The sequence below is a fragment of the Crocuta crocuta genome, unplaced genomic scaffold, assembly GCF_008692635.1.
Source record: "Crocuta crocuta isolate KB4526 unplaced genomic scaffold, BGI_CrCroc_1.0 scaffold14, whole genome shotgun sequence".
In the NCBI taxonomy this organism is placed as follows: Eukaryota; Metazoa; Chordata; class Mammalia; order Carnivora; family Hyaenidae; genus Crocuta; species Crocuta crocuta.
Window position 1 is genome coordinate 1759786 of NW_027530209.1, and position 19347 is coordinate 1779132.

Consider the following 19347-nt stretch of genomic DNA (forward strand, 5'->3'; position numbering starts at 1 on the left):
GGGCTTCTCCTTATCATGGGGGTAGACCTCAAGAGTAGGGTCAAGTTAAAGTTACCAAGTGTATTAATTTCCTTAGGACTGACATAATGTATTACCACAAACTGGATGACTTAAAATAACAGAAACCTATTCTCTCATAGTTCTGGAGACTGGAAATTTGGCATCAGCATGTTGGCAGGACCGAACTCCCTCCAGGTCTCTAGGAGAGAATCCTTTCTTGCTACTTCCATCTTCTAGTGGCTCTGGCTGTTCCTTGGTTTGTAGCTGTATAACTGCCACCTCAGTCTCTGTCTTCACATGGACTTGTCCTCTGTTTATCCCCTCTGTGTCTTTTATAAGAACGCTTGTCACTGGATTTAAGGTCCACATGGATAATCCAGGATGATCATGTGTCAAGATCCTTAATTTACTTACATCTGCAAAGGCCCTTTTCTCCGATAAGGTCATATTCATATGTTCTTGGATTTAGGGAGGTGTTTAGTGTGCCACCCCTCAACCCACTACACCAAGTCTTATGTATACTATTTCAGAGACACAAATGGACAGAGGTGACCTCACAGGTAAGCCTATATTCTTGTTATTTTGCCCCCAATTATCCCCTTTCATCCTTCCTTACCTTTGTGTCTCCACCAGATATCTTGGATCATGGCCAGATGCCCTGGGAAGATGCATTTTTTCTGCCTGTGCTGAGGCCTGATGGCTGAGACATGTTCAGTCTGAAGCATTTCCTGAGGGTGGGGCTTCCCTGGGAGTCCTGCCTCCAAGCCACAGTGTCTGCCTGGATACTTAGCAGTAGGTAAAAACAAGTTACTTGGAAAAAGTGACCTGAAATGTCCTCATAAAGAGCAACTACTAATGTTATTTCTGTGTCTGCCACAATTGGTCTGGATAGACGCACTGTAGTTATTAAGCTCTAGTTTCTTAATGGCCCCGCTTCCAGTCCATAATAGTAACTTCAATAGCTAATAATTTTTGTTTTCACCTTTCTGGGATATAGATGTAGTAGTGAATACCATTCATACCTGCATCATTGTGGGAAACACTGGTCTCCACTATGGTGTTAAAGATCTCGCTTTGAACCATTGGGTTGGGTCTTTTCACGATGGCCACATTGGAGTAAGAGTGTAATGGGTCTTCATCTGTTACAAAGCTGTGCTCATGGCTAGAATCCAGCAAATTCTTTCCTATTTGGTGGGCACCGTTTAGAGGAGTAATGGCTGAATGTGGTGGAAGAATTGAGCATATCTGACAAGGCTCAGGGACTATCGGATGACTCTTTACTGGGGACCTTTCACTAAGAGATGTGAATATTGGTTCAGCTTCATCCCAGAGAAATGCTCCTAGTAGTTTACTAAATGTGCAAATCAAACATAAGGCAGATATTGTAGAGTGATATTATATAATGCAGCAACAGGGCTGCAGTATGGTATGCTTCCTTTTCTGCTTAGTTTTCTCTGTAGCACTTATTTACCTTTCTCTGTGTACTGCACTTAGGTATCTTGATGATTTTCCCTGTTGCTCTGTACCTTGCGTGTAAACTCTATGTCCCCAAATATAGTAGATTCTCCATGTACGTTGTTAGTTTAATGAAGAAATTAAACCACGCTTTTCTGCCCTGACAACTTGAGTATGTATAACTTCCATTAGAAGGAAAAGGGATAAATCTGGTTTCTAGTCACAAGTCCAACTTTTAGCAGCTAAAAACCCTATTCACCTCTTCCTGTTGTGTTTAAGAAAAAGGAGGCCAGTGGTCTCCTGGCCAGGAGTGCAATGCAGTAGGAGAGGTTTGGAGAAGAGTCGATGTTTTTTTTGTCAAACTTCAGGACTTGCTATATGACTGTTTTTTGGGAGTCTTTTATTCCAGGGCTGCTAATTTCCAGCCTAATAAACATCTTGACTGGACAGGGCTTAGCCTGGGAAGACGCAGGAGAATTGTATTGGGGAGAACCTTTGTTTATCTAATGCTCATTGTGTTCAGGGACCTGGGATAGACAATCTTACATTCACTATTTTATTTAACACTTTAAAATTATACATTCCTTTCCCATAAACATACCCAGTTCATCTATTTCTTCTGTTCCTATACTTCCTTAGCCTACAACCAAGCCTCTAATCTGTTAGCCCCTGTTAGTCTTTTAATAAATTAACTAACTTCTGACTTGACTTCTTCCCGTTCTGACTTAAACCATTCAAACCACTCTTCAGGTTAGACTGGTTATGCTGCAGTTACAAATGACTCCCTAATCTCAGACCCTTGTAACCAGAAAACTATATATTGATCATGGGTGGACTGTGGTCCCTCTCATGTTTCATTCTGGGTTGGCAAAGTTGGCTGCCTCTAGAACACTGCCAGACTCATGGCAGAAGGAAAGGAGGACATGGTGAACCATAACCATGGCTCCTGAAGTTTCTGTTAATAAGAGACACCTGTCACTTCTCATAATTCATTGGCAATAGCAAGTCACATGGTTAAACCGAATGTCAGTGGGCTAGAGATGGTATAATTCTCCCCTTCGGGAGGAGCACTGAATTTTTTTTTTTTTTTTTTACAAATAGTTTATTGTCAAATTAGTTTCCACATAACACCCAGTGCTCATCCCCACAAGTGTCCTCCTCCATGCCCATCCCCCCTCCCCCCCACGTCCATCAGTCCTCAGTTTTTGTCAGCATTCAAGAGTCTCTCATGGTTTGCCTCTCTCCCTTTCCCCCACCATTTCCGCCCTTCTTCTCCCCCTTGTTCCTCCGTCAAGTTCCTCCTAATCCTCCTATACGTGCAAACATATGATATTTGTCCTTCTCTGCCTGACTTATTTCACTCAGCATAACACCCTCAAGGTCCATCCATGTTGCTACACATGGCCAGATTTCATTGTTTCTCATTGCCATGTAGTATTCCATGGTATAGATAAACCACATCTTCTTGATCCATTCATCTGTTGATGGACATTTAGGCTCTTTCCATGTTTTGGCTATTGTTGAGAGTGCTGCTATGAACATTGGGGTTCATGTGCTCCTATGCCTCAGCATTTCTATATCCCTTGGGTAAATTCCTAGCAGTGCTATTGCTGGGTCATAGGGGAGTTCTATAGTTAATTTTTTGAGGAACCTCCACACTGTTTTCCAGAGGGGCTGTACCAGTTTACATTCCCACCAACAGTGCAAGAGGGTGCCCGTTTCTCCACATCCTCGCCAGCATCTCGTGTTCTCTGATTGAGCACTGAATATTTTTGAACAATAACAGTTTACTGAGAGGACGGTCTCTGCTGAGGCACACTTTGTGCATGTTCTCATGCCCGCTTACCTATGTGCTATGTATGCTCTGCAAAAGCCAGAGCCTGGATCCACTCCCCTTTATGCCTTGACCCCAAATCTTGGATTGTCCTATGTGGTTGGAGAATATGTGCTCCGTCATTGCCCCAGTCACATTCATGTCCTCCATGTTGCCTGACCATCTCTTCTTTTTTCCCCCCTTATCAACTTTTGGTGACACTGGTCTGTTATTTCAAGATTCACCCTCACAACATCCCAAACCTTTCAGTATCACAGACAAAATACTTCTGTTTCTTAGAGAAAAAGGAGGCCTATAAGCACAGATTCTTCTAAAAATTGTAATCCGCCACCCCCACCATTCCTTTTCTTCTCTCTCTGCTGTTTTCCTCTATCGAGCTTATTTATCATCATTGATATACTTAATGCATCTTGTTTGTTTTCACTCTGCTTCTCTTTCCTTTTCCTCTAGGCTTACCGATACCACACTACCAGTCTTTCCCCCCTCCTGTCCTAAATTAAAAGATGATATTTTTTCTCCAAATGCATGTATTCTACCCATTTCCTGTGGCTGCCCTGGTCCATTTATTCTTCTTGCTCTCTTAAAATGGAATATTTTCCTCTTCATTGGCTTTTTCCACTTGTTCTATGTACTGTTGACTCTTGAATAATGTGGGCCTCAGGGGCTCACTCCACTGCCCCATACAGTTGAAAATCTGGTATAAGTTTTAACTCCACCAAAACTTACCTACTTATAGCCAACTGTTGACCTTACCAATAGCATAAATACTTGATTAGCACATAGTTTATAAGTTATATGTGTTTTATACTGTATCCTTAAAGTAAGCTTGATAAAAAAAAATGTTAAGGAAATCTTAAGGAAGAGAAGATATATTTACAGTACTGTATTGTAAAAAATTCATGTATAGTTGGATCCACACAGTATAAACCAGTGCTATTCAAAGGTCAACTGTACTTTAGCTATCCTTAGGGACACACTGGGACCTTTCATGTCTCACTGCCATTTCTTGGAGGGGCTCTCTCGACCTGGTCTGCTTGCTAAGCAACTTCTGGGACAGGCATAAAAGCTCTCAAGTCCCTGTGCTACATTTTGAGGCCCTTGGTTCAGCCACTTGATAACTATTTGGTGTTGGGTGTGTTAATTTATATTCTTGAGCCACTTCATTAACTGTCAAAAGAGAAGAATAATTTTCTTTCTCCATGGTTAGCAAACAGAGTAGACAAAACTTAAAATGCATTGCATCTAGGAGGTACTAAATAAATGACTGTTAATATTATGATCTAAAATATCAGCCTCTGCTCCCATGTCATCTGCTGTGCAAGGTCAACTGTGAATAGTGTTGTCTGTGTTCACTGCACTCTATTCTTACCTTCTTTAAAGCAGTTATTATTCTGATTCTAAATTAGTGGAACTTCCCATTAAGTTTTTAATCTATCAGAGAAGAGACTCCCATTTTTTTCCAGCCTTTCCAGTCTTTTCTTATTCCTTTATACACCATCCCTCTTGTATTTAGGACTACATAAATGTTTTGTTGAAATATAGTTCATTCCCAGTTTTATGAAATCTGGGTCTACAAAACACATACACACACAACACATATTAATATTCCCTCTTTTGTTGCCCTGAAGCTAAGTAACAGATCCTACAGTGACAAAAAGTATCAAGGCTAATTTTTCTGGAATTTGGAACGTTCAGAATTTTCCATACTACTGTTTAACCTGCTGATTTAAATGTAGGTATCAAGGGAATTTCTATGAAGTTAGACAAAAAGTAGAGGATATAGAAGTAAAGATCAGAAGTCCTATCTCACATCGCATTTCAATACCTAATTTTAAAAAATCATAAGAAATAGGTAAAACAGCAGAGAAATAGAATCATAAGCTGCTGAGGCCTGTGGCTAACTTTTATGGGAGATCAAACGGAGGCTCCAGCTATATTTTCATCTCACTCTGACTACATCCTCTATCTTGAGAGCTCAACCATGGTGGCATCCTAAATTCCTCCCTGAGTGGGTAAGTTCATATCCGATGGAAAGCTCAATGCTTCTGGTTACCAGGATCTAAAGGTGGCATTATTGCTGATAATTCATCTGGTGTTTAGGTAAGTGCTAACCATGTGGGCTGCTCTGGAAGCATTTTCTGTTTTGGGGGGTGAGATAGGATGGGCTTGTAAATTAGTCGGACTCCTACGTCAGTGTTACCTAACATGTGAGTCCTGGACTCCTGGATAGCTTTGGAGTATGACAGGGGTTGGCAAATCTGAATTGTTTTACAGCATTTTCTATAGACAATAAATATGTCAAACTCATCAACAAATACTTTTACAAAGGTACATTGGGTTGAATAAGATGCAACTTCATTTTATGGTGTTTGAATATCAACAAAGCTTTTTTTATTATTATGTACATTTTAAAATCAATGAATACCAAAGGGTAGCTATCATTATGTGGTTGGTTGTCTTATTACTATGTATTTTTTTAATTCTAGAAAATGGATCAGTCTACAAAAAAAACACAATTGAGAAAAATGAACTTAGTATTGAAAAGAATTTTCAGGACTTTAATTAATGCTCACAGGGCTGAACAAGTGCAGTCTTGTGCTGTCAATTACACTGTGGGGGTGGGGAGCCAGCCTAAAGGTTTTACTTGACAGAGGAGGATTTTATCTGATTCCTCTATGACTCAGGTCAAAGAATGTTAAATGCTTCCGGGCTGCTTTTAGAGTGAAGTTTCAATACAAGGGTGGGTAAGATGTGGGAAAATTGGCCACATACTTTAGTTTTCATTTGTGTCCAATAATTAAGAGAGCATATGTATCATTTTCTACTCTAGTTAAATCCGTTGCATCTTCTGTTATATTCTAGATCGAATTATTGGGCAGGGTTCTGTAGGAAGCAGATGTCACTTGCCAGTTGACACTAATTACAGAAGTGTGGACAGGGTCTAAGAAAAGCAAGATGGTTCAGTGCCTAGGGGCCAGGCCCTAAGGGGAAGAGGAAGGAGCAGTGCCCGGAACCTGAGGAGAAGGTGGTATGGAGAAGGCCAGGTGGCAGAAGCTGTGGGCTCTTGCAGAGGAGTTCTGTGGTGCAGGAGCCTGGGGAAGAAACACCCTGAGACTTCTCCCTTCTACCTCTGTGTCTCCCTCTGACACTTCCATGAGAAGAGGAGAGCAAGGGAGCCAGGACATGAAGGAAGGGGGAAAGGATGGAGTGGCTCTGGAGGGACAAGTGGAAGATACTCAGCGCAAGCAACAACACTACATAATCTATCACTACATACCTGTCTGTCTTTTACTACATAAATGGGGGTGGGTGCATAAAGGAAACAGTCTCTGGGTTTTATAGGATTATGATTACGATTCAGTTTATGATTATGCTCAGTTCGTGATGACTTAATTCGACTGTTTAGCTAGATTCTTCAACTTATCTGAGTCTTCGCTTTACATTTGTAAAATGTGGATAGAAGACCTCCTTTCTCAGGTTGCTCTCAGGTTTCAGACATTTTATAAAGATTAGGAGACAGTAAAGTCAGTTTGCTAAAGATTTGAGGACAATAAGAAACCTTTGAACGGAATCATCTGTCATCTCTGCTCTTGCCTGTCAAATTACTAAGTCTTCACTACATGCTCTGCGTGGAATTTATATTCTTGGAAGTTTGTAAACTAGTTGAGAATGTAACTTAGGGGGCTTTTGAGCCTGTGTACTCTATGAGCATTGACTGTAGTCTGTTCTTAGTATATCTTACACACTTTACTATTTATTTATCTTGGTACAGATGTGACTAGTAAAATAGACATTTATTTAAGAGTGGTATGAAGTCTTGATCCCTTGGGTGTTTTGTTTTGTTTTATCATGGTGCTATGTTTTCTCTATCAAAGAAATACTAAAAACACTCTATTTTGTGGGGTGAGGTCAAGAGAACATTTTTTTGTGTGATTTTAAAAGGAATCTTGTACTTAAAGTAATAAGAAACATAGGAATAAACCTAACCAAAGATGTAAAAGACCTGCATTCTGAAAACTATAAAACACTGATAAAATTGAAGGCAACATAAAGTAATGGAAAGACATTCCATTCCCCTGGATTGGAAGAACATATATTGTTAAAATGTCTATACTACCCAAAGCAATCTATACATTTAATGCAATCCCTATCAAAATACCAGCAGCAGTTTTCACAGAGCTAGAAAAACCAATTCTACAGTTTGTGTGGAACCACAAAAGACCCCAAATAGCCAAAGCAGTCTTGAAAAAGAAAAGCAAAGCTAGAGGGATCACAATTCTGGTTCTATTTCAAAGCTGCAGTGATCAAGACAGTATGGCACTGGCACAAAAACATACACATAGATCAATGGAAAATAATATAGAACCCAGAAATGGACCCACAACTATATAATAAACTAATCTTAAACATGGCAGTAAAGAATATCCAATAGGAGAGCATCTGGGTGGCTCAGTTGGTTAAGCATCTGAGTTCGGCTCATGTCATGACCTCACAATTCCTGGGTTTGAGCCCCACATTGGGCTCTGTGGTGACAGCTCAGAGCCTGGAGCCTGCTTTGGATTCTGTGTATGTCTCTCTCTCTCTCTGCCCCTCTCCCATTCGCTCTCTCTCTCTCTCAAAAATAAAACATTTAAAAAATGTTTAAACCACAAAAAAAAACAATATGCAATAGGAAAAGGATGGTCTCTTCAACAAATGGTGTTGGAAAAACTAGATAGTAATATGCAGAAGAATGAACCTGGACCACTTGCTTACACCATATGCAAAAATGAATGCAAAATGGACTAAAGACCTAAATGTGAGACATGAAACCATAAACATCCTAGGCAAAAACACAAGCAGTAACCTCTTTGGATCAGCAATTGCAACTTCTTTCAAGATAGGTTTCCTGAAGCAAGGGAAACAAAAGCAAAAATAAACTATTGGGACTACATCAAAATAAAAAACTTCTGTACAACAAAGGAAACAGTCGACAAATCTAAAAGTCAACCTACAGAATTAGAGAAGATATTTGCAAATGACATATTCAATAAATGGTTAGTACCCAAAATTAGTATAATGGGTTAGTACCCATTATATAATGCCAAAACCCAAATAATCTGACAAAAATGGGCAGAAGACATGAACAGACATTTCTCCAAAGAAGACCTTCATATTGCCACAGACATATGAAAAGATGCTCACCATTACTTACCATCAGGGAAATGCAAATTAAAACTACAATGAGATAGTACCTTACACCTGTCAGAATAGCTAAAATCAACAACACGAGAAATAAAGGTGTTGGCGAGGATGTAGAAAAAATGGAACACTCATGCACTGCTGGTGGAAATGCAAACTGGTGCAGCCACTATGTAGAACAGTATGGAGGTTCCTCAAAAAGTTAAAAACAGGATTACCTTATGATCCAGCAATACATTACTGAGTAGTTACTCCAAGAATATAAGAATGCTAACTCAAAGAAATACATGCACTTCTGTGTTTATAGCAGCATTGTTTATAATAGCCAAAATATGGAAGCATCCCAAGTGTCCATCAACTGATGTGTGGATAAGGAAGATGTTGATATATAATGGAATACTATTCAGCCACAAAAAAGTGAAATGTTGCCATCTGCAACGTGGAGTTAGAATAATGTTAAGCAAAATAAGTCAGAGAAAGATGACACCATATGATTCAATCATATGTGGAATTTAAGAACACAAATGAGCAAGGAGAAAAAAATAAGAGACAAAACAAACAGATTTTTTAAAAATTTATATTTAGGTTTATTTATTTTGAGAGAGACAGAACACGAGTGGGGGAGGGGAAGAGGGAGAGAGAGAGAGTTGGAGAGAAAGTATCCCAAGCAGTCTCCACATTGTAAGTGTGGAGCCTGACACGAGGCTCGATACCACAAACTGCAAGATCATAACCTGAGCCAAACTCAAAAGTCAAATGCTTAACTGACTGAGCCACCCAGGTGCCCCAAAACAGATTTCTTTCTTTCTTTTTTTTTAAATTCTTTAAATTTTTTTTTTAAATTTATTTCTAGGAGAGAGAGAGACAGCGTGAGCAGGGGAGAGTCAGAGAGAGAGGGAGTGACAGACTCTGAAACAGGCTCCAGGCTCTGAGCTGGCAGTCAGCACAGAGCCCGACGCGGGGCTCGAACCCACAAAACGCGAGATCCTGACCTAAGCGAAAGTCAGACGCTCAACCGACTAAGCCACCCAGGCGCCCCAACAGATTTCTAATTATAGAGAACAATTTGATGGTTACTAGGGGGAAGGTGGGTGGGAGGATGGGTTAAGTAGGTGAGGAGGATTAAGGAGTGCACCTGTCGTGGTGAGCACAGGGTGATGTATGGAAGTGTTGAATGGCTATATTATACACCTGAAACAAATGTAACACTGTATGTTAACTTACTGGAATTAAAATTTAAAAAAGAAAAACTTGGTTTCTGAAGACAAGTCTTTCCCTGTGTTGCATAACAAATTTGAGGACAGTACTGGTACCAGTTCAACAATGTCTTTAAAATGGAGAGTCTCAGGGGTGCCTGGGTGGTTCAGTTAGTTTAAGTGTCCAACTTCAGCTCAGATCGTGATCTCGCCGTTCATGAGTTCAAGCCCCGCATCAGGCTCTGAGCCTGGAGCCTGCTTCCAATTCTGTGTCTCCCTCTCTCTGCTCCCCTCTCCTGCTCATCCTCTGTCTCTCTCTCAAAAGTAAATATTAAAAAAAAATATTTTTAATGGAGAGTCTCCCTTTTCAAACTCTTAGTGCAGATAATAAACATTTTAGGGTAATGCTTCAATGTAGGATTGAGGATGAAATCTGGAAAATAAAATATATTTCATCCTGAATGTAAATCATTCATGTTTAGCAACAATAAGAGAGGCTATGTCAGCTCCTTGCTCTCTGTTAATATGATCCAGCTCTTTTCTATGTATTCCACAGGCAGAATTTCACCAAAAGAGGATGCTCTGTGGATCCAGACAAACCTGATTTCAAACCTGATTTCCTGGATCTACAAGTATCAGGTGAACAAATTTGGATAATTTACTTCTAACTGGGCCTAATAAAATATCCAGGTTGCAAAGTTATTTTCAGCTTCAACAAGACAGACCGATATTGTGGGGATGAAAAAAATATTTCCTCCTTGGGTGCTATGGCTCTAAGAACTCTTAACACTTTAGTGCTTAGAATTTCAGGGCTGGAAGGACCCCCGGTAGTCTCCACTTTCCTTTCAAAGAGGTTATAGGACATACCTATGGTCATAGAAGTAGTTAGTGGTAAAATGCAGACTAGAACTCCATTGTTTCCTGAAAGTGAAACTGGTCAACGACAAAATGTAATGAGGAATCGAATTGAATTGAAGACACTTTTTGAGACTCTAGCTAGTGGTATCCACTGAACTGATAGTGGGATTCAAAAGGTGAAATCAACACAACCAGGAAGGTGCCAATCTAGTTGAAGAAGAATATAACCACATCACAAAGTTTGAGGATCCAACACAGAACACAAATACACCAATCTGTAGATCCAGAGGTTGGAGAAATTTATGTCTGAGGTAGAAGACATAATGAAATCTACCTTGTAGTTAATAAAAAGATCATATCCTCCCAGCTCTTCCTATCTGCCCCATTATTTATTAACAGAGCAAATATTTCTGTATCCATCCTATGTATTAGATGCTCTCTTTGTAGTTAAGGAGAAACTGAAGTACAGGTTTCCCTGTTATCTCAAAGCAGAGTGTTCCTATGTTTCATAGGCTGAAATGACATAAAATGAAGAAGCAGTTACCATTAATTTACATGGAGAATTTGAGTTTTCTCAGAACCAAGAAAATAACCTCTGCTAGGCCTTTCTGATACCTTAGGACACATCCTGCTAATGCATGCACAAAACAGAGATAAAGCATAGACACTCAGACATTGTTCAAAGCCAGGGCGCCTTGACTCAGAGTATAGTTCTGGGGAAGAAACTTGGCAGAGCCACTCTTGCTGCCTCTGTAATGGCCAGTTACAAAATAAATACTGAACGCGATTTTCATTTCTCCTCTTTTCCCCCTAAAAGCAAAAATCCTCTGCAGATGTCTTTCAGTGAGCAAAAACTAACTGAATCAGTACCACATTAGGTGGTAATGTGGGTCTTTTGTAAAAGCAAAGTGGCATAACGTGAACTTTTGAAAAGCGGGGGATACCTGTACTCCTAAACACTTTGCAGTTAAGGATCTGAGGGAGATCTGCTGTAGAGGGGGCACGGCCATCAATTTGTTGTTGATTTCCCCCAGAACCAACCAAGTGCTGAAGGCCCCCTAATTGTCAGAACAGCAGGTAAGATAACCCTCGGTGTCAGTGGGGGACCTGGCCAGCCCTCTGAGGCTCTCCTTCAGCAGGTGCGGTAACACTTCTAGGGAGCTGGAAGCAGCAACTCCCCCTCCCGCTCCCTGCTCCTCCTCCGCCCCGCCCCCCTCCTCGCCTCCAAGGTCCCGCATTGTGGGCCACGCCCCTTCGCGCTGGTTGGTCCTCACAAACATGATGAAACTTCCCGCACGCATTACAGGAGCTAGGCCGGTATAAAGTGAGAGGAGGCCCGGCCGCCCCGCCCGCAAGCTGCAGCCCCTACCTGGCACCTTGGTCACTCCACCCGCTGGATCCCAGGTACGCCAGGCCCTGCCACGGAGTGCAGCGCCCTCCCGGTGTGCCCCGGGCTGCCCGGAAGGGGGTTGGGGAAGGAGCAGGAGGAGGATGCGCGGCCGTCGGGCTAGCACAGCGGGGGGNCTGGGCCAGGCGGAGGTCTGGTTACTCAGAGGGTGGGCTCTAGTAGAAAGAAGCCTGAGGGGAGGCCGGGTCGCGCAGCCCAAGTTCGCCCTTGTAAATGTACTGATTTTTAAAAAACATTACATTGCGTCGAAGACTGCGGAAAATTTTGCAGTCTGGGGGGCCCTGCTGCGGACCGGCCAGAGGGTGCACGTGGCTGGGGTGCAGTTGGAGTTTCGGGCCACACAGTCGCTTGGTCCTGGTCTCAGGGCTGTCAGTCCGAGCCTAANTCCCCCCGCCGTCCCCCCCGAAACAGGCTGCAGCCCTCAACAAGTGACTTGATGAGCAAATCCTGCCTGGAAGACAACTGTTCAGGGCGACAGGCGGCATGAAATGCGAAAAAGCAAATGAATGAGCATGCCTTTCTCAGTGGTTATCTGTCTCTTCTGTAAGGGCTGGTTTCAGATTAATGTTACTGTTTTTAATAAAAGGACGGTTTTCTTCTGGGCCCTTGACCTACATTATTTCTTCAGGGGCCATTGTCCCAGGTGCTTGACTAACGATTTAAAAGCGCTCCTAACTCTTTTTTTTCCCCCCTTCCCATTGATTTGCTGCCTTCTATGAGATTAGTTAAAAGTAATTTAGGTCTGGAAACGGTCAGGGACTTGGTTGCTGTTATCTTAATGTAAAAATAAAACAAGATGCTGAAGTTCAAATAGTTGGTAAATAGCATAGAAATTAAATGCATTGGATCAGCACTGTCCAATTCAGTCTACATGTAACTGTTTTTGAGAACTTGAAATGCAGACTAGTCTGAACTGAGATGTGGTGTAAGTGTAAAATACACCAGATATTTATTGACTTTATTAGAGAAAAGCAATGTAAATGATCTTGTCAATAATTTTTTATACCTGATTATTTGTCAAAATACTATCTTTTGGTACATTGTGTTAAAATAGATTTAAAAACTTTCCCTTTTCTCTTTACTTTTTTCATGGAGACACCAGTACATTGAAAATTACATATGTAGCTCACATTTCTACTGGACAGCACTGCCTTAGAAGTTTATGAGGAAAAGTGGAAAATTACTGGGAACAGGTAACAGCAGTAGGAAAAAGCATTGCAAATAGGACCTTTGCAAGTAAGACTGATTCCAACAAAAATAGATAACAGTTTTAATTTGCTATTACCTGCTGGAGAAGTAAGTGTGCTTCACTAATGTGTTTTACCCGTCTTTCCCCTTTAATATAGTGCTTAGTGTGTGTTTCCTATAACAGGCTTAATAATGGGATTCACTAAGCAGCATTAGGAAGACTTAGAGAAATGATTCACTAATGACTTCTTGTGATTTTCAAAGTAGTTTCTCAGCCCATTTTTCACTGGTATAGAGTCACAGATGGATGCCTTATGAGTAGTCCTCTCACCTCAGTCTAAGTGAATTTTCCCCCTAAATCTCAAATATCTCATTAGTGGCTGTTTGCCAAGTTCATGGAAGGAACTGCATTGGACGTGTGGTACTTCATTTTCAAGTTGTTGCTATCATTTTTATTAATTTGATGTGGTCTCATTAAAAGGCCAAACAAAGCTTTGGTTCATTTCGATGCAAATGTCCTCAGAGGATTGCTCAAAGTGATTGATGTAACTTGAATAAATATATATATATTCGATGATTTTGTCTCAAGTTAGGCATTCGCTACAAATTTGCCTTAAAAAATACCCAAATATCGAAGTTGTTTTTGGTAAAATAGCTGTTTTGAGCTGGCAGCATCTAAATAAAAAGCCTTTATTTCACAAATGAGAATACAAAATTGCAAAATAACATTCACAGAAGTTATTTGTTTGCCTCTTGGCCTATAGGGATGGCCAGGTTCAGGTTGTTATTTAGAGATGTTGTTGCTGTTTATATCCCACCTACTTTGCTTTCTTATGGACCAAAGCAGCCTTGAGACAAAGATATTTGAGGACATTTTTGTCATTTAGGACATTTTGATGGTGAACATTATGTATCTCTGTCAACTTAAAATTTTTTTGTTATAAATCCAGAATATCTAATATCAGATAACATGCGTCTCTTTTTTTCTCTTTAGAATATCTTTTATTGCATTTGAATAAGTCACTTAGAGGTAAGCTAGAAGTTGTGAAATGCTTATAATTGCTATAGATCCTAACATTACACTTGAGCAGTATGTGTGATCTTTCTTACCGGCTATACTCTATGTGCAGGTAAAGAGAGGACATTTACTTGTCAAGGAGACCTGAGATGGGACTGTGGTAGTGATCTGGGGAGTCTCTTGGATTTTTGAGGGCTTCTGACATTATGGGATGGAGAGAGTGGGACAGGGATCTCTCACTGGGTTGGAGCCAGCCTGCATGCATATCTGTGTCTTGGAAATCAACCTATAATGTGACCTGACTCCCTCCCAGCTCTAACTGGTCAAGTTCCAAGGTGAGAGAGATGCAGGCTTTGACAGGGTGCTAAAGCTTTAGCTGGCTGGACGTGAAGGTCATGCATCTTTCCTGAATACTTGTACGCCAATTAAATCAGTCTCAACCCCTGTGTGCCTGCCAGCCTAATGCTGGAGGTAAGATGGTTTAAACATCAGTCTTTGAAATCATCGATGCCAGTTTTTGGAATCAAGATCTAATACAGACTTAGATATTGAATATTCAGCTGGTCTGCTTTTCTCTCCATAGAGAGCCCCTAGCTCCATTGCACCATGTGTGGGATTTGGGCCCTCTTTGGCAGTGATGACTGCCTTTCTGTTCAGTGCCTGAGTGCTATGAAGATTGCACACAGGGGCCCAGATGCATTTCGCTTTGAGAATGTCAATGGATACACCAACTGCTGCTTTGGATTTCATCGGTTGGCAGTGGTTGACCAGCTATTTGGAATGCAGCCAATTCGAGTAAAGAAATACCCTTATTTGTGGCTCTGTTACAACGGTGAGATCTACAACCACAAGAAGGTAAATAAACCAGAAGATATCTGGATATGATTAAACCCTAGGGCTGTTTGGTTATAGTAATTTTATATATTTTGTATAAAGCTTTTTACTTTTCAGTTTCCATGTTTAGTATCTCTTTGCTCCAATTATAAGGATAGATAGATAGGACACTGATGCACAAGGAGCTCAAATGATCTGGTCCCTAAAAAAAGATAAAATGAAGATTACAGTTCTTTAACTCCTAGAATTTTTTTTTCCCATTATGAATTTGAATATTAATCAGAGCCTGTGTTTTGGTGCTGGGGATACAGTAGTAAGTATGAGAGGTAGGTCTGCACTCTGATGGTGTTTATTCCATTAAAAATCAAAAAAGGCAAAATATCCTTGATAGATATTCTGGGGAAAAAATGATATGGGAGATCGTGTCAGCAAGGTGGTCAGTGAAGGTCTCTTGAGGAACTGACACTTGAACTGAGACCTAATAGACAATGATCAACTAGCAGGCCTGGGAAGGGCATCTCATGCTGGGGAAATAGCACCTGTAGAAGCCCTGAGGCAGGAAGCAGCCCTGGGATTGTCAGATGTGATCAAGGGGTTAGGTGGTCAAGGTGGGCTTGGGAGGGCAGGGAGGACCAGATCAAGCAGCACTTGGCAAGGAGTTGGAATATCCTTCTAAGAGCAAGGAGACAGGAGGACTTTAGGGAAGGTATAGAAGAGGTATAGAAGTTAATAGTTTTGGGGCCCCTGGGTGGCTCAGTCGGAGCATCTGGCTTGGGCTCAGGTCATGATCTCCCGGTTCGTGGGTTCGAGCCCCGTGTCAGGCTCTGTGCTGATGTCAGCTCAGAGCCTGGAGCCTGTTTCAGTCTGTGACTCCCTCTCTCTCTGACCCTCCCCTGCTCACGCTGTCTCTCTCTCTCAAAAATAAATAAACATTTTTTAAAAATTAAAAAAAAAGAAGTTTGGAGGAAATCATACTGGTAGCTTTTATATAACCCTGCCCTCATGCCATTTATTGCTACTATATATTGACTACAATTAAACAGAACCACAGGACAGAAGAGTGCAAGGAGTGATTTTTTAGCAGCATTAAAATTGGAACAGCTTTCTAATCTGGTGAAAGCAGACTCAGGATGAGAATGGTAAGGGGGTGGATATTCTGACCCCAGGAAGCCAAATTGGCTAAAACCCTTCCATTCTGGAATTATTTGACTAGTTTTGCATAAATTTTTTAATCCAAAATCTCCAAGCTATTTTTTGTTTGCCACACTCCCCCCCAACTTGTAATTTTGAAAATTTCAAACATATGAAAAAGAATAGAACAAATAGAACTTAGGCTATATAATTGTTAATGTTCTGCCATATTTGCTCTATTTCTATGTATATACACCTAGGCATTTATTTGGGGGCCGAATCCTTTTAGAGTATACTGCAGATATCGTAACACTTTGCTCCTAGTAGGGAAGCACTTACCTCTTAAAAATTAGGGCCTTCCTCTATCTAACACCAATACTGTTAAACCCAAGAATCAATAATATCATTTGATATTGAGTTCAAATTAAATTTCTTCAAGTGCAGGGCGCCTGGGTGGCTCAGTCAGTTGAGCGTCCGACTTTGGCTCAGGTCATGATCTCACGGTTTGTGGGTTCGACCCCCGCGTCGGGCTCTGTGCTGACAGCTCAGAGCCTGGAGCCTGCTTCGGATTCTGTATCTCCCTCTCTCTCTGCCCCTACCCTGCTCACGCTGTCTCTATCTCTCAGAAATAAATTTAAGAAAAAACATAAAAAAAATTTTTTAAATAAAATAAAATAAATTTCTGCAAGTGTGACAAAAATGCCTTTATACTGCTTTGTTTTGCTTGAAGCCAGATATAATTCACACTTCATACATTTGGTTGTTAGGTTCCTTGGTATATTTTTTGAGTCTTGATATACGTCTGTCATNGAAGTGGAGGGTAGATTGTGGAAGCTGTTGCTGACTGAAAGCATTCCGTGGTTTGCGGGGCATATTTATCCTTCAGAGACTTAAGCCCAAAAGGGTAGGCAGAAGACTGCTTCCAAACCCNGGGAAGCTGTTGCTGACTGAAAGCATTCCATGGTTTGCGGGGCATATTTATCCTTCAGAGACTTAAGCCCAAAAGGGTAGGCAGAAGACTGCTTCCAAACCCCACCTGCTAGTGACGGCATCTCCCCTGACCTCTCTCAGAGGAGGGAGAGGTGGACAGGAAGTGGCTTTGTAGGCACTGGAGGCAGTCAGAACCCATGGTTTGGGTCATTCTGTGAGGGCTTGTAGATGGAAGTTTCACAAATGATAGAGTGAGCGTCATTGTGAAGCATGTTTATGGGTCATACATATACGGACATATAGATTTACTTTGTGAATTTTAAAAACACGTTCTAAATGTTTCAACGTATCCAGGATTTCCACGTGATTTTGTTTATATGAACTTCTCTCTCCGTGGTCAGCCAAAAATAGGAGTAAGCTCAAAGAAAGAGGAACTCCAGGGGCTTCCCCCCTTACTGTTGGCCAGTGGTGATGGAGAGCCAGAGTCTGGTGTAGTGTAATCAGACCCTCTCCCTCTGCACTCATTGGTCATGATGGTCACTTTGCTGTGCCCTGGGGGCATGTGGACTACTGAAGCTCCCCTGTCATTTTCTATATCAGTGAGAAGTAGCTTAATACCACTGCAGTGGGTGGGAAGACTGAATATTCTAGTCTTCCCCTGGGGGACAGGCAGCTTTATCTGGATCGTGTGTCTTCATCAGTGTGATGGAGCTGTTTATTTGTCAGGGAATAGTACCAGCTGTGTGTGTCCTTTTACTTTCCATTTTCACAGGCAGGTCTTTGAGACTGAACAGGAAAAACCTCAGCTGATCCTATATTCCCAAACCAAAATATTCCCATTGGGGAAGACACATTTTTAGTGTCATGGCAACCTATTTGCTTAACTTACATACAGATATAAATATATATGTATTATAGACATAAGTCATGTATAATATGCATTCCTATCCCTCATGCATTGCTGCTTTGCTACATTGCCTCTACCTTTCATTTATCAGAATGCAACTAAAATGTTCATGGGTTTAGCTTGATGTTGTAAAGCATTAACAGAATTGTGAGCTCATACAAGTTGTATTTTGATAATGCCATGATTCTTCTAAATAAGGTGCATGATTGTGGAACATAGAAATGTGGAAGCAACTTTGCAATAAAAAATGATTAGTGGATGCATAAGGACTCTAACGTTTTTATTTTGCCATTGCCTTTACAAGATGAAACAGCATTTTGAATTTGAATATCAGACCAAAGTGGATGGTGAGATAATCCTTCATCTTTACGACAAAGGAGGAATTGAGCAAACAGTTTGCATGTTGGATGGGGTGTTTGCTTTTATTTTGCTGGATACTGCCAATAAGAAAGTGTTCCTGGGCAGAGATACGTACGGAGTCAGGCCTTTGTTTAAAGCCATGACAGAAGATGGATTTTTGGCTGTGTGTTCAGAAGCTAAAGGTAATGATAGAATGTTTCTGTAGGCTTTCATTATTACTCTGGTTTTGGGTTTTCCTCTTGATCATGTTTGCAAATCCCATGGTGGGCCATCCAGAAGTTTTGGAGTGACTGTTTCTCAATGTCTTTAGAATAACGTATCAAAAATGAATCTGTTGATGGTACTCCCTGTTTGAAACTTTTTAATTACTCCTCAACCCCCATAGGGGCTGTGTGGCTCTCTTGAGGTCTGCTTGCTAGTACAGGGATCTGGGTCCAATCTGATCTTTGAATTCAGTCTGACACAGAAGATGACTGGGCTGACAAACTCAAATTGTAAATCATAATGAGCATTTAGCTAGGCCGTTCCTATTTACAGTGAAACATTGGTTTTTAATCAGAGATCATGGTGATGTCAGGTAGCTTACTCCCTGTGAAAACTTTTGAAGGAATTTAGACTATACTGTTTAACACCCAATATATAATAATGAGTTCAGGTGTAAATGCCTGACTTCTTAATAACTGCCATTACCTCATTCTGGATCATTTTGTTCAAGGACCAGGAACCATGACTGTTTCCTTAACGTAACTCAGTGATAGGGCTCCTGGCTCAGTCAGTTAAGTGCCGGACTTTGGCTCATCTCACCATTTGTGGGTTCAAGCCCCGTGTGAGGCTCGGTGCTGGCAGCTTAGAGTCTGGAGCCTGCTTCAGCTTCTGTGTGTGTGTCTCTCTCTCTTTCTGCCCCTCCCCTTCTCGCTCTCTGACTCTCTCTCCTTCAAAAATAAACATTAAAAATTAAAAAAAAAAAATACCCCAGTGAAGTCAAAGAAATGACTGCCAGGGTATCATAAAATAAACGATTTCCTTGCTCAATGTGTCTTTTCTTTT

The 19347-nt window shown here is 41.1% G+C and overlaps 1 protein-coding gene and 1 long non-coding RNA gene across 5 annotated transcripts in view; one reads left to right on the forward strand and one right to left on the reverse strand.

The window, feature by feature from the left end:
* Positions 1–10800: 10800 nt before the first annotated feature.
* LOC144232517 (uncharacterized) lies at positions 10801–12041 on the reverse strand. The gene is made up of 2 exons (XR_013335425.1): positions 11894–12041; positions 10801–11037 (listed from the first exon to the last, which is right to left on the reverse strand). It is a non-coding gene; the product is annotated as an uncharacterized LOC144232517 (long non-coding RNA).
* The window catches only part of ASNS (asparagine synthetase (glutamine-hydrolyzing)), a 16097-nt gene continuing 8572 nt past the window's right edge, over positions 11823–19347 (forward strand). The window contains exons 1-5 of one of the 4 annotated variants that reach the window (XM_077765354.1): positions 11831–11928; positions 13028–13125; positions 14115–14150; positions 14722–14993; positions 18245–18482. In XM_077765354.1, coding sequence (XP_077621480.1) covers positions 14745–14993; positions 18245–18482 — 487 coding nt within the window. In that variant the 5' untranslated portion in view covers positions 11831–11928; positions 13028–13125; positions 14115–14150; positions 14722–14744. Of the gene's footprint in view, positions 11929–13027; positions 13126–14114; positions 14151–14177; positions 14610–14721; positions 14994–18244; positions 18483–19347 lie in introns of those variants that run through there. The other 3 variants (XM_077765356.1, XM_077765355.1, XM_077765357.1) reach the window with 3 other exon arrangements.